At 42.6% G+C, this 15,044-nt stretch overlaps 1 protein-coding gene across 4 annotated transcripts in view; it reads left to right on the forward strand.

Annotated features, from left to right (window-relative positions):
* The window catches only part of RARS2 (arginyl-tRNA synthetase 2, mitochondrial), a 29,529-nt gene extending 14,838 nt beyond the window's left edge, over positions 1–14,691 (forward strand). For all 4 annotated transcript variants that reach the window (XM_041412378.1, XM_041412377.1, XM_041412379.1 and 1 more), the window contains 11 exons: positions 139–245; positions 834–929; positions 2,797–2,857; positions 6,227–6,303; positions 7,604–7,728; positions 9,007–9,074; positions 9,174–9,283; positions 10,266–10,361; positions 12,138–12,212; positions 13,123–13,186; positions 14,537–14,691. In XM_041412378.1, coding sequence (XP_041268312.1) covers positions 139–245; positions 834–929; positions 2,797–2,857; positions 6,227–6,303; positions 7,604–7,728; positions 9,007–9,074; positions 9,174–9,283; positions 10,266–10,361; positions 12,138–12,212; positions 13,123–13,186; positions 14,537–14,623 — 966 coding nt within the window. In that variant the 3' untranslated portion in view covers positions 14,624–14,691. The remainder of the gene's footprint in view (positions 1–138; positions 246–833; positions 930–2,796; positions 2,858–6,226; positions 6,304–7,603; positions 7,729–9,006; positions 9,075–9,173; positions 9,284–10,265; positions 10,362–12,137; positions 12,213–13,122; positions 13,187–14,536) is intronic.
* The last annotated feature ends 353 nt before the right edge of the window (positions 14,692–15,044 follow it).

A 15,044-nucleotide genomic window follows, 5' to 3' on the forward strand; every position in this document is an offset into this window, starting at 1 on the left:
AAGTGACATTTCCTGAAATAACATTAATCTTTGCACTGTATCTGATCTGTGACCTATCATCTGACTTAATTTGAAGAAAAATGGTTAGCCTTGATCTTAACAATATTACCCTTCTTTGATATTCTTGTAACTTCTCAGCGTCTAGGAGTGCACTTTGATGAATATTCTGGAGAGTCATTTTACCAAGAGAAGGCCCAGGAAGTTCTGAAGATGTTGGAAGATAAAGGACTACTTCAGAAAACAATGTATGAACTCATTCAGTGTGTTGGTGCACTTTATTTAACATCTCAGTTGCACTTCAAGATAAGATGAGTGAGGTTTGTACATAATCTGAGGGGAAGAGTTTTCTTTATGTGGTTTTGGTAGCTGTTCTAGTAGAAGACCATCAGGATTTGTGCAGTCACAGCTAAAATTTACATTTTCCTTTTCTGTGACTAGCACAGAAGCCTGGCCTTGCCAAATTGGGTACAATGAGTGTGTTCAACTCCTAATGGTGTTTTAGGCTGTTGATTAGTTTGCTAGCTGTGTGTGCCATGTAATGAACCGAATTATATGAGATCCTTGCCTTGATGAACGAGGTGCCTGGCTGAACTGGGATGGAGGCTGTAATCATGGAATGCACCAGAATGTGGGCAGGCTGCTCCCTGGCATCAGCAGTGGTGTCAGCAAACTTGCAGGAACTTCAAAAAGACTGAAAGGAGATGGTCATTCAAAGAAGAATGAGACTGTCTGGAGAGAAGGGGGCTTTTGGCAAGAGGTCTTGGTTTTGGCTCTGACCTCACTCTTACTGTGTAATAGCTTGCAGTGACATCAGTATTTCCCTCGACTTACAGAAAAGGGACAGGAGTTGTGGATCTCTCGGAGAAGAAAGACCTGTCCACAGTTTCCACCGTCATGCGCAGTGATGGGACATCTCTTTATATAACAAGGCAAGTAAGCCCATCTGTGCTCCTTGCCAGTCATTTGGCCAGGGAACTTTGGAACATGAGCACATTTATAACTGATGGTGTGGATTCTGAAGATTTTTATTTCTAGGATAGTTGTAAGTGAAACTAGCAATGTAACTATGATGGGATGAAAATGGCTTTTGAATGCTTTTCCTTCCCCTAAGTAATGTTAGTAAATCTCCTCTTTGCTTAAATCATAATACTTTCTCCAGCTACTAACTTTGAAAACAAACCTGGAATCTCTGGTTCTAATAAACAGTTGCCAAATAATAAAGGTTTTAAAAAGACCTTTGCTTAAAATGTTTATTGATGGCGTGATACAGGAAAAAATTGCTTGTTCAGCCTTGTCTTCATTGACTCAGTGGACCACCAGTGCTGTAACATCAATTTTATTGCTGTTTTTCAGCCATCTCATCAGTATCCTAAAATTCCTCTTGGGTATTTTAATATGGAAGCCTTAACAGTTTCTTTGTGCCAGGAATGTAAATAAATCTAGTGTCTAGCCCTCAGGGTAAACTCTGTACAGCTTTTCAAGGCAAGGGTATTAGAGAGATGCTACAGTCAATCCTGTGCATTAGGGAGCTGCTGAATCCTGTAGCCAAATAGAGACAAAGATGCCACAGCTCCATGCCCGCAGGTCAGCCAGGAGTAAGCATGAGCACCTGATCTCCACATGCCTAAAACCACTTTGTTCCCTTGGCATTTTGTTCCCCTCTGGATGATTGGGATGAGTATCTATTCCTGTGAAGAAATAGCTGTATGTGTATAGATACATATGTGTATGTGATATATATTGTGATAAATATGCTTGTTATGTATGTGATAAGTGTATTATTTAATAATTCAGTCAATGTACACGTGTATTGTGCACGCACTGTGTATCCCTCCAGTAGCTGGAGTCCCTGTGGTCTGTTCAGCAGTTGGCCTGGACCCAACAGTACGGACTGCTCTGGGTGCCCCATCTCTGCAGGCACATCTGGAGACTTCCCAGGACACTTTGCCTACTTGCTTGGCTATTCAGCTTGGTATTTGCTGTCAGTCACAGGAGGATGTGTGTGCCCTCACTCCAGCTGTTGGCTGACACACCTTATGGCCCCTGGTCAGGCTCCAGCTGTTACCATTTCATTTCGCTTATGCCCAGTCCCCTCAGTCTCTGACACCACAGATGCATGGCCTACATGAGCTGTAGGCCCCAGCTGCAGCTGCTGACACTCCAGATCCATGTGCACACAGAGGAGAGAGCCCCCTAACCCCAGGAGAGTTTGAAATGGAGTTTCATGGGAAGACAGGACAGACTGTGCTGATGAGGTGCAGGACAGAACTACACAAACATAAAACCAGCAATCAACTTACAAGCCACCCATCCCTGTTATCCTCTTCTCCTTCTCTTTTCTTATCTTTGGCTCTTCCCCTCAGCATTCCATAACAAATCTTGTGCAATGCAAATGCTTTTTTCAGGTTGGAATACAAGGCTCATGGTTCTTCTGTGACAGTCCTGTGTGCTTGTGCGTGTGTAGATGAGCTTTGTACCATTTAAGCTAAGGCTTAACTCATGTTACTTTTCCAGGAAAGGGTTGTTTCTCTCAGGTCCCAGCAGGCAGACAGACATTGGACTTACTCTGCACCAAAGAACAGTTTCCTCAGTAACTTTCTTAGGTAGTGGTTTAAAAAAACATTTCAGACATGTCATCAGCAAAGTACACATGTCCTTTTTTATGTGTAAGGCATACATGGATCCTTCTCTTCAGGAAGTCTTCTCCCCTCCATAAAAAACAGGTTGTTTTTCTAAGAGGCAAGTTAGTGAGGTATGTCTGAGCAAAAGTCCAAATAGTTTCTCATTATCTTTCAGAGATCTTGCAGCTGCTATAGACAGAATGAATAAGCACAGCTGGGATACCATGATTTATGTGGTAAGTAATTCTGGATTCAGCACACACTTTGCTGCTGACTCTCTCCACTAACCCAGGGGCCTCTGGCTTGCAATATGACTTTGACACACAATATTTTTGACAGTAAAATGGATGCCCTTACTGCCCAGCAGCTGTGCCTCTGTGTGGCAGTGTTTCTTGGTTCTGTTTCAGTGCATGACCCCCAGAATGGCTGAAAAATACCTTTAAACTGAAAGAGTATGTTTAGATTAGATATTAGGAAAAAATTTGTCACTCTGAGGGTGCTGAGGCACAGGAACAGGATGCCCAGAGATGCCTCATCCCTGCAAGTGTTCAAGGCCCGGTTGCATGGTGCTCTGAGCACAGGGAGATGCCCTTTCCCACAGCAGCGGGGGGTGGAACAAGATGATCTAAGGTGTCTTCAACCCTAGCCCTTGTATGATTTTCTGAAAATTAGCTCTGGAGTTAGTCTCTACTCATTGCAATTAGTTTGAAAGGAACTCTTACTTGATTTGACGTTTTATTTTCCTTATAGATGTTGTAATTAATAATTAAACAAAACAGAAAAAGCTGTTACTATTATAAAGGGTTTTAAAAAGTTAATTTAAAAATTAAGGGTCTAAAATGAATCTAAGTCTACTCTGAAGTCCTGATATCTTATCTGAAATGTACATTTTTATGGCTTTGAACAATGCCTTAGTTTCATTATGTAGAACTTGCAGATAAAGTGTTACTTAATCAACATGAATGAAGCAGTTGTAGACAGGGAATCTTTTTATATTTATTGGTTTCATTATTTTGTTTTTTCACAATTCTAGCAGTATCAATAATGGACAGGAATAGCAGGACTGTGTCCATACTTGTCTAAAACTGTTTTTGATCTCATATTATGAAGAAAATATTGTGTGATGCTTTTAAATTTTTTTCTCAGATTTAGTAAAAAAAATTACAAAAGCCATGTTCTTCTATATGAAGTCCAAAATTAGCAACATACGGAAAAAAATCTGTATGTGGTCATGTTTGGTCATGGCCTTGAACCTTCTCTGTGCAGCTTTTTCAACAGTCAATATTATGTGACGCATAACAAGATGCAGGGAGAGAGATCAGTGAGCAAAACATTAAATACACAGTTTAAAGTGCAACTTCTAGTTAAACCACATTCCTCCTTTTAGCTTCAGTCTTCAGGAAGTTTCCTGTAGCTTGCCATTCTTACATGTTGTCATAGAACAGGGACTTTTTGGTTATTCTGGGGGAAGTTGTTTGGTTTTGATGGATGGTTTTCTGCCCCTGCTGGCTGGAACAGTGAGTTCATTGGCATCAAAGGGCAATGTGGCTGTGAAAGTGCCGTGCTTTAGATGTTAAGGATGCTTCCTGTCTGGTTCATGTGGGTGGGCAATTATTTGTGTTTGATGTTCCAGGAGGAAGCAGGGACCAAGGGAAAAGGAACAATTAGGAAAAAAAGTAAAAATAGTTGGGTGTCCACTTTGCACAAATTGAGAGTCAGCTGAACTTTCAGCTAGTGGTAGGAACAAGCATAGGAACAAGTCTTGAGCAGACTGCTGCTGTAGCTGAACTCCAGTCACTGTTTAATTCCTTGACTGGGCCTCCCTGGTCTCCTTCAAGTCCAAAGAGATGCACAGCCAGACTGTGATCTCATCCAAGGCTCATGTGTCCATCACAGCCAGTGTCTCATCCAAGTGGGAAATGGCAGATTAGCCTGTCCTGTCCTCTCAGCCTTGCTCAGGCTGTATGGTTTTCAGAGGACATGGTTAGTATTTTTATAATTTCTAACTTTCTGAGGGCTGAGAAAGTGGGTCATAAAATAAAAGAGCAAAACAAACCCTTAGAAGACTTGTGGGACAGACAGCCTGGTGAGGAAACTGCCAGCCTTGCTGAGCTTTGCTGCTGTTTTGTGGCACTGCTTTGTAGTGAGTTAGGACTTCACTCAGTGTTACCAGAGGCAGGAGGACTTCGTGGGATTACACGAGAATGCTAATGATTTTAGTCTTTAATAATTAAACATATTTCAGAATGCTGATCTTGTTACTAGAAATTATTTAGAGACTCCAGAATCTTATTTCACAAGATCATCTTATTTTCATCAGATCAACTTCTTTAGAAGAACACTAAATTGGTTTACTACTTGTAATACTGTAAATCAGTGCATTCACCAGTTTAGGTTTTAAAAAAATCCTACTTATTTCATAAAAAGGCAGGGGTACAAGCCAAATATTCAAAGCATCTTAAAATGTGTGGCATGGTATGAAAGAGGTACTAAGATTCCATTGAATGTTGCACTCAAGGAGGAGATGAAAATGCTTTTAGATATGAAGAATTAGATACAATCCATGCTGGCAGACTTCTGCCTTAAAGCCAGCCACTTAATGAGTTAGGTCTGGCTTTGTGGAGAGATGCACCTCACCTGTAAGGTGCATGGAAAAGGACTTGGAAAGCCTTGTTTGAGGCACCAGCCACTGCTGTCCATTTATCAGCCTTGCTTGTGAGTCAGCATGGAGAGGTGATTCCCAGGAGCAGAGCAGGTTATGAGGAACTAGGAGAGAGGAGGCAGGTGCTTATACAGTGGTAGCTGAGAAGGAACACAAGATAAGCATTTCAGTCCTTGTCCCAGAACAGCAAACAAATGAGAAATAGTGATTATTTGGTTATCTCTGCACTGTTTTTTAAGGAGGGATAAAAAGAGTCTGAGTGAGGCAGTCAAAACAACTAGGTAGGAAAACGAACCTCATAGCAGCAGCTGTAGCTAGAAACACATGTGAAGGCTGTTAAACACAACATGCAATCAGAAATAACTTCAGTTTGTAGGAGAGTCTAACTGAAAGTGGAAGAGAGCACAAGATGCATCATTGTTATGAAACTGTGATCATTTATACATTTTTATCGAGTTATGTACCTGCCTTATGATGTAAAACTGCAAATCATGCTGGAGACGATAGGAACTAGTGGGTTCTGGAGGCAGACAGCCAAAGAGGTGTTCTGTTTCTAAGCTGAAGGACCCTTGGAGTTTGGTGATATAACCCAGGAGTATGACAAGAGCAGCAAGGTTCTGAAGTGAAAAAGAGGTGTTTTGTTTGATGGGCATCTCTCAGGTCATGAGAAACTAGAGAACATTGTTTCCTTTCACTCCATGTCTTTGCCTTCATGACCTGAGAATAATCATTTCTGAAAAGGTAGATTTCTTTTTGTAACATAATTCAAAATCCCATTGCCGTAGATTCCAGCTGTCACAATTTTCACGTCTTGCTTGTCTTCATGGTCTTTATTTTGCTTGCAATGCCTTACTGGCACTGTGGTATTGTGTGTTTGTGTGTTAAAAGCTACTCCTTATCAGACTTGTAGTGTTTTCTGATATGCATCGATTCTATTCCTTAGACAGATAAAAGCCAAAGCAATCACTTTCAACATTTATTCCAAATACTGAAGCTCATGGGTTATGACTGGGCAGAAAGGTATGTACTTAAAAATTGTAATTATATATTGGTTTTGGTGGTTAATTTCTTTTTCCTCAGGAATGTATGTAATATGTCCATTGGAACTTCAGCTGAGTGTTCTTTTGAGGAGACTCTCCTGCTGGTGTCCATCCTCCACCATGCTATAGCATACATCATGTAGGCATTTTGGATGAATCTAAGCTACAGGATGTGATGCTGGTGTGCAAGTAGTGGACTCCAGAGTACAAGCAGACATTTTGCCTCTAGAACCCAACTAGTACTAGTCCAACAGAAAAACAAACCCTCAGAATTATGTGCAATGTGGGCCTCAGGTTCTTATCAGCAGCCTTTTCATTCTGTGTGTCCACTCCTGCTGGTCTGATTTATTTGTGGATGGAATCATTGCTGTGTGTTTAGGATGTGAAAAACAGCCCTGTCTCTCATTTAACAGGTTTTTCATAACTGCCTGATGTGGAAAAGAGAAACAATTTTTAAGAGACTTTGTGGCATAGCTTCTGGGATATTGTGAGGTCACATATTGAATTATTACCTCTTAAAGTATTTTATTTTAGCAGAGATCAGAATCTGAGTCTGAATCATGCTTCAGGCTTGAAGTATCTATTGCAGGGAAGTGTATCCCTGCTGTTATTCATTGTAATTACCAATCTTGTTAGCAATCTGAGCAAAGGTCAGTAATGGATCTCCAGACTAAATCATATTCCTCTCTGCCAGACTGCATGTCTTTTGTGGTTATATATAGGGTTTTAGCCTTCAGGAATACTAGCTTGCCTCCTTTCACAGTGCTTAAAGTTGTGCTAAAATTACTTTAGATTCTGAATCAAGAATAATGCTTAGGAATATTACAAGCAGAAACAGTGAATGCTTTATTATTAGCAATGATTAATTATACAGTTAGCCTAATGTGGCCACAATAGAATTAGTATGACTCCTTTTCTAATTATATTAAGAAATCTCTGTTGCCACAGTAATTTGATCTGTCTACATTCTGCCTCTCCTCAGTTTATTGCAAATTATTGCATTGAGGCCTCTGTACTAAAGCTAGTAGCAAGAGATTCCTGAGAGCACACAAATGACCAGGCTATCATAACTCTGATCATAATTTTCCCATTATATAATAAGTATGGAGCTTGGTTGCTGAAATGAGAGTTACTGATTATATCACTGAGCTTCCCACGTTGGAGTGTTATTTATTCAGCTGTTATTGCTGTTTCCTGGTAGAGAATCCAGCTCTGAAAAAACACTGCAAACGTTTCTCTCGATTGAAATATAATTTTGGTCCTGCTGCTTCTCAACACAGGTGCCAGCATGTGTCTTTTGGTCTAGTTCAAGGTATGAAGACTCGGAGAGGAGAAGTAATTTTTCTGGAAGATGTTTTAAATGAAGTTCGCTCAAGGATGTTACAAAACATGACTGCCACAAAAAGTTAGCTATTTCAGGTCTTCTTTTGATGTTCTGTGTTGATCACATTGTGTCATCTTTTCCGCCCTTCACTTCTCCCTGTATTGCATTAATCACAGTAATATGCTCTTTTTCTTTCTTTTTGTACTAACCATAATATAAACAACATTACACTAATCCTTTGCAATTCTGTGAACTCCCCTAAATTGCAGATTAGTGAATCCTAACATTCAGTGAAATTATTTTATCATGCTCTGAGAAGGAAGTACCTGCCTTTTGGGAACAACAATTGTTTTTTTCTGGAGGGACAAATTAATCAGTAGTAGATCTGGGGCTGGAGTTCAGGGATCAGTCAGATTTCATGCAAAGGATTTATAGCCCTGACAATTTTCTCTGGCAAGAGCTACCCTTGCTTGCCTGCCTCTGCTGCCTTGTCACCGTGCCAGCCTCGTGGCTGTTCCCGAGTATCAGGAGGTCACTGCCCTGCCCCAGATTGTGTTAAAGGGGGGGTTTGCCTGCACCTCACCGGGCTGTGGCTCCAGGATCGTTTCCTCCTGATGTGCTACACATCCAAGCAGTTCCCAGTGAAATGCTGCCCCCTCTTGTGCACTCTGGAGTTAGGTGCTGGATTGAGCCAACGATCTGATCAGCTTAAGTAGTATGCATCTTCCTTGCTCTGTCTCCTTAGCTTTTTTGGAATTGATGATTTTCCTTGTAAAATGGATGAGGTGGTGTCCCTGCATATGGCAGGGGGTTTGGACTGGATGATCTTTAAAGGTCTCTTCAAACCCAAAGCATTCCATGATTCTCCCAGTTCACATTCCCTCAGTATAGTCAGTTTAGATATTTACAGTGGATGGTGTGCATACTCCCTAAATGTACATCCAAACGGTCCATTAGCCATTGGAACAACTTTTTTTTGTTTATGCATCTTGTGTTACTTGGAGCTTTTTATTAGTTTTTTTTCAACAAAATCTGCATTTCCCTGATCTTGGAGATTGCCTGTCACAGTCATGAAAAGGAATTCAGTGTAGCCTGCACAGTCTGTTGTAATGGAGCCTTCTCACCTCAAAATCTGTGCTACACATACAAGGGGAAGTGGGGAAAAAGCCCATGTGAAACAGCTGTTTTCAGCTTTTAATAAAGATTTATATCCTGGACTCCTTGCTGCATGCATCCTGACAATTTCCATATTGCTAGTTTACAGTTATGGAAGATCTGCTCTTTTATTGGCATCTCCAAGTCTTAGCAGGAGTCATTATGGTACTGCAGACTTAACAATGTTTTTCTGTTCCTCTTCAGCAACCAAAGAGATCCAAGATCCTGTGGAGACAGCAGAGAAGGTTGGACTTGCAGCACTCATAGTTCAGGTGAGTCTGAGCTGCCTCACGAGGTGTCTGCATTGTCTGTGAGGAGGTGCAAATTGAGATGAAGAGCTGTGTCTGGGTGACATCAATTTATTGTTCCAGGACTTCCGGGGCCTTCTGGCATCTGATTACCAGTTTAGCTGGGATCGAGCTCTCCAAAGTCGGGGGGACACGGGTGTGTTCTTGCAGTACACCCATGCCAGACTCCATAGGTAAGAGAAGCATTTCTGCACAGCACAGTCTGACATGAATTTTAACCTTATTAACTTACTGCTTTGCTAAGTAGTAGTGCTAACTCCTTAAATATGACACGTGTTCACTTTTTCTGCGGAAGTGTGAATTTAAGATAGAAATCATTGAGACTTTCCAGAAGACCAGGCCAATTAAAATTAATTTTCTAATTTCCATGGAACTGAACTAACTGTTCATGTCTAGGAACAGCTTCTCTGTGGTTGGTGTCACTGATGAGGAATGGTTGTCTAGAACTAAGGAAACTGATGTAAAAGCCAAAATGCCCATACTTGTAAAACCACATCACAAACTTGGATGTTTTGGCTACCCACAGTAACTAGTGGATTATTTTTAACATTGTTATTTCCCACAGTTGGTAGCCAAGATTAAAAGGAGATCCCTTCCTGTTGACTCAGGTCAAACACTTCACATGTTTAATTTTTTTAAAGAGTTTCAGAAGAGTCCAAGTTGAACAGTTTTATCAATTACACTGAATTGCCAGAGCAGACCTCAATACGTGTTTTCATGTAAGATTCCTTCCTGGGTGAGGCCAAAGGTGTGAAGCAGGTTGATGTTGTGAGTCAATGGTGGCAGGACATGGTGTTCAGGGAGAATGATCCTGACTTTCTCTGGTCTGTTCTTCTTGTGCTCCCTTGCCATGTAGGTATTGGTGGTTCCAGGGAACCATTAGTGGGGCATTGACTATCTCCCTAGTCCTTTTAGCTTCTGGATCTGTTATCCATGCATATCTCTAATCCTGTTGATAATTGAATGGCCAGCACCGTTTTTTTTTTTTAACCTTAGGTTAAAGTTAACTAGTCTGTTTCAGTGTTCCACTCACTTGAGCAGCTTGAGCAGAGCCTACCCTGTTTTCTTAAAAACACAGATTACTGTGGTTTTTTCATTCAGCATTGCTAAGAGGCGGTTTTCATCCAACATTTGTTTTCCATTCTTATGTTTTAGTTTAGAACAGATGCATGGGAATGCAGAGCTAGCTGATGTGAATGTGGCATGCTTGCAAGAGCCAGATGCCATCTCTGTTCTTCAGCATCTTCTCAGGTTTGTGTAGTTTTCTTTTCAGATACCATTTCCCTTAAAATAAATTACTGGATATGCCACTGACCTATTGAGAGGGCACAGACTGCATGATTGTAAGAAAAAATGGCTTGTTTGAGGCAATGACCTGCCTTTTGTGCCACATGGATTGCAGCATTTGAAATGTCTGTGGCTTTAGAAGCCATATGATGGAAAGAGCAGTATTTGGATCATAGTCTGTGTACATGAGCCTCCTAATTATTTGTCTTCACAAAAGTGTGCTCAGCTCTGTATAAATATTGGCTGCAGATTTGCTTGGTCCCTCATGTTCTGTTTTTGTAATGTGAGGAAAGAGGTGGTAAGGTACCTGGAGTATGTGCCTGCACATTTGGGGGCTCAGCATCCTTCACAACTACTGAACATGCACAACTGGTACCTGTTAATAACAGTGGTGTTCTTCATTAATTCAGTCTCTCAGTTGAGCAGTTTGTTTTCATTAGTTCATAGATGTGTAATTAAACCATGGAGACAAGGGAGTTGTCAATGTTGCACAGCCTGTGATGGAGTCAGAAACTACCAAAGCTTTCAGAATTCCTACTGGGAATGCCTATATACTGCATTGCACACTGTGCAGTGTCAGCAAGAACTTTTTTGACCATACTAAGACCTCCCTGAGGCCATCTGTCTAAAATTAGGACTTTAAAAAGTCATGCCAGTGCACCAGGTGGCTCCTCTGACCTGCACATGTGGGCTGCAGAGCCCTAGCATTAACTGGAGTGGCCTCCAGAGGCCTCCCTGCAGTCCGTGGTTTGCTGCACGCTCTCTTGAGCAACAGCAGGAGCAGCCAACTCTCAGCAGGACCAGTAGTGTCTTATTTATGCAGTGCCATTGTATTTCACAGAAAACATGGGAGCTGTTCCTTGGAGTATTTTATAGTCTTACATGACTGCTGAGCTGTTGGCACTATGTGCTCCCCAGTTCTGCAGCTTGTCTTAAAGAATAGAAGATTCCATGGCAGTTCAGCTTGGACATGCTGGCAGGGATGGGCCTGGGAGCTGAGCAGAGATCAGGAAGTCCAGTCCCCACTTTGAATTTGAAATCTCTTCAGCCCTGGAGGTGTTGGTACCTTCTTGCAGGCTGTGGAAAAGGACAGCAAAACACATGAAGAAAAAACCATAGCTGTCATGACTGCCTGTACTACCCTGTTTAATACTGTCTGACAAAGTCAAGTGTATTGTGTAAGTTATGTAGGATGACCCTGCTTGAGCAGGGAGGTTGGACCAGATCACCCACCAGAGACCCAGTGGTCCCTTCCAACTTGAACCATTCTGTGTGATGCTGTATTCCAGAATTTCTTTTTCTAATGTTGCAAGATTCCTTTTATCTACTTAAAATTCTAAGCTGCATTTGCTAAAGGCAGTGCCCTCTAAGGGACTATTTTGACTTGGTTATTTAACACGTTTTTTGCCCTTAGAAACGTACAATTAGTGTTGAGATGTAAAACCAGACACAATGTTCCAGGAACAAATATAGCTCTTGTGTTCCCTTAGCTATAGCCTGCCTCTCTGAGCTGTTTGCATGATGAGGAGCAGAAGCAATCTCCTTCAATAATAAGTGAACAAGGAAGGAGTAATCAGTTGTGTGCTAATGACATGGCTTAGGTCTGCTTCAGAAGATTGATTTTGCTAATTCTACAGCTGTGGTTGTGTGCTTGTTCTGACTTAAGCAAGTCTGATGAGCTTTCTATCTGAGTACACCTTGTACACTTGAGCAGCAAACAATCCTTTCCTTCCTTCACAGGTATGACGAGGTCCTGTACAGATCTTCTCAGGATCTGCAACCCAAGCACATTGTCAGCTACCTCCTCACACTGAGGTAAGGTGTTTGCTGATCCTGGCTGTGTCTCCAGTGAGGACAGGCCTTCCTGAGCTGGCTCTGCACCCTCACATCTGCACTGCTTTGAAGAGTAAAAATAGTGGGAAGATGTAAATTTGTGGCACAGTTTCCCTGAAGCAGGAAAAATATAAAGTAGGATAGAAAATAATGTCATAAATACTTGAGATTTAGGCTGGAGCCAGGAGCCTCCTGAGAAACTTGACAGCTTTTAAGAAAAAATAATCATTTGGCTGAAACCCAGTACCTGAACCCAAAATTATGCTGGACTAATGATGTCTTAAGGAGCAGATTTTAGCTGATAACATCCTCTCAATATCAACATTTCAGCTAGGAAATTTTATCCAAACTGCTTTTAACCACTATCTCAGCCCATGAACAAAGCTTGTTATTAGTGTAAGCCATACTGTCTATCTGATTCCCAGAGGGATTGAACAGCACCATGAAATGCTGGTGTAGGCTTGGAGGAGGAAGCTGTAGAGCCTGTGTATGGGGAAGGCTTTAACAAGTTAAGGAAAATTGTGTAAAGAATCATGCATCTTGGGAATGACAGGCAGGCTCTCAAGGATCTTCCCAGAGCAGTCTTGAGACTGTTCTGTGGGGTTTTTTTGAGGGGAGAGAGGGCAGGGAGTGAGAAGGTATGTGTGAAGCAGGGAGATTATTTTGTTATTTTAGGAGAATGAAATTGTCAGGCCATGCCATCAACACCACGCAGGTTACGGAGAACCATGCCCTCCTTCAGCCAGGTGAAGAGGCTGTTGGAAATCAGCCCGTGGCATGCTGCAGTTGTGGGTGGCTCTTCCAGTTCTGCTGCTTTCTGTAGCCCGCAGCGCTGCTGCGTTTGTCAAGAGCCTTGCTCCTTCTCACCGCTGTCCCGTGTTTTCCCTTTCAGCCACCTGGCAGCCGTGGCACACAAAACCCTCCCCGTGAAAGGCAGCGCCCCCGACGTGGCACAGGTGCGGCACGGCGGGGCTGGGGGCTGGAGCCCGGGGGGCGGCCTGGAAGGATCCATCAGGGCAGGGCTTTGCCAGCCCAGCCGTGTCACCACTGGGGGGAATACGAGCCCGCAGGCGGAGGAGCCAAGAGCCAGGCTCCCCCCTGGGCGGAGCCGCTTTGGGAACGCAGGGATGGCTGTTCACAGCTGTGCCTTCCGGAAAGGGCTGCTCTGCTTGATCCTCCAAAAACACAACACTCCCTAAGGACAACTGCTCCAGACCCACTCAAACACCTTGTCATCACCTTTCCTTCTGAATGTTTTAAGAGTAAACACTTGAGCATTTAACTTGCTCGTTGACTTTTGGTGGTTTCCTTTAGTGGTTATGTGGGAAGATAAAGAATTAGGAGAGAACTGAATCTGTCTCCTCCCTCTTGCCACCTACATATCCCAAGTTGACGGTACTGCCTTTCTAGCTAAAGCACAGAAGCTGACAGCTGTTAATGTGCCATTCCAAATAAATGCAAATTCTTTTTACTGATCTCCTAGGCAATGTTTGACCCCCTAACGACTCAGTAAATTATATTAATTACATTGCCTCTCTTATTTTCTTTCATCTATTTCAAAAGGAATTACCTATTTGATTTTGGTAGGAAATCACATTTAAGTGTTGAGCTGTGCTGTGGGGGAAAAACATGCAGTGGAATTGGTGGAGCTGCAGTTGAGCAGCTCTGTATTTGAGCTTAGATACTGTAGGCGTTCATTCCTTTGACTGAATCAAACTTCAAGGAAAACTTCAGTTCCTTATCCTGTAAATAAAAATATTTTTAAGTATCTTGCAGTGTGGCAGCTTTCAAGAGCTATGATTTTTGAAGCAAGTTTGATAGGGCCCTTCCCAAAAGCCAGCTGTGTAACATTGACGAGGAAGAGGCAGCCCATAGTTGCTTGACAGCCTGTCACCAGGCACAGCGAGGGGAGGGATTCCAGCGGTATCATCAGGCTCTCCTAGCCCCTGGTGCATGAAAGATTTTCGGCTTTTAGTCATTGCGTTCTTGTTCATGCATCTCTGCTTGCTCTGCCCCGAGGGCTGGGCTGGGCATTCCTTCCCACCTTCCTTGGTTTGACAAAGTGTCCCTCTGTTGACAGTGCAATGGGCTGCCAACAGCTGGTGTGAATTCTGGCAGCATTCGTGTGATCCTTAATACTCGGATTTTGTGTAGGATTTTGTGTAGAGCCGAGTCCCAGTGGGGGCCGAGACTGCACAGGGACAGGCAGCACACGGTGTTCTCACCTCGACATCTAACTCTGTCTGAAGAACCACACCCTATTCTCTAGCACTACCCTAAAATGACTTTTTTTCCTTGTTTTGCAGGCACGGCTCTGTCTCTTCCACGCAGCACGCTCAGTTCTAGCCAACGGAATGAAACTCCTTGGCATTACACCTGTAACTCAAATGTAACGAGGCCATATCCAATGTCAAGTCATATCTCGTAATAAAATTATTTTTTTCCACAATAATATGAATCCTCTTCTGTGTGTCACTGCTGCTGCAGGCTGGAAACTCCATCGGCACTGGCAGGTTTGTGTTCTCCATCCTACTAGCAGGTGTGGGGCAGGGGGGGGCCAGGCTATCACAGTCACTTTCTTCAGACATTTGGTGGCAGCAGTGTACTTAAGACACTGCTCTACCTGGAATTTCCCATAAAAGAACTGCTGTGTATTTGCCATGTAAATATCACATCCTTTTAGTAGAGGAAGTGCTGTTAACTGTGCTGCCCTAAGCAAAGTTCTCCACTCCTGCGGTTGCCACTGTGTACCAAGGCCTAATGGCACAATGGCTTCAGGTTCTGTGTCTGCTGTAACAAAGGAGTTACTCAGAC

This window comes from Onychostruthus taczanowskii, unplaced genomic scaffold (assembly GCF_017590055.1).
Source record: "Onychostruthus taczanowskii isolate IOZ18803 unplaced genomic scaffold, ASM1759005v1 scaffold39, whole genome shotgun sequence".
In the NCBI taxonomy this organism is placed as follows: domain Eukaryota; kingdom Metazoa; phylum Chordata; class Aves; order Passeriformes; family Passeridae; genus Onychostruthus; species Onychostruthus taczanowskii.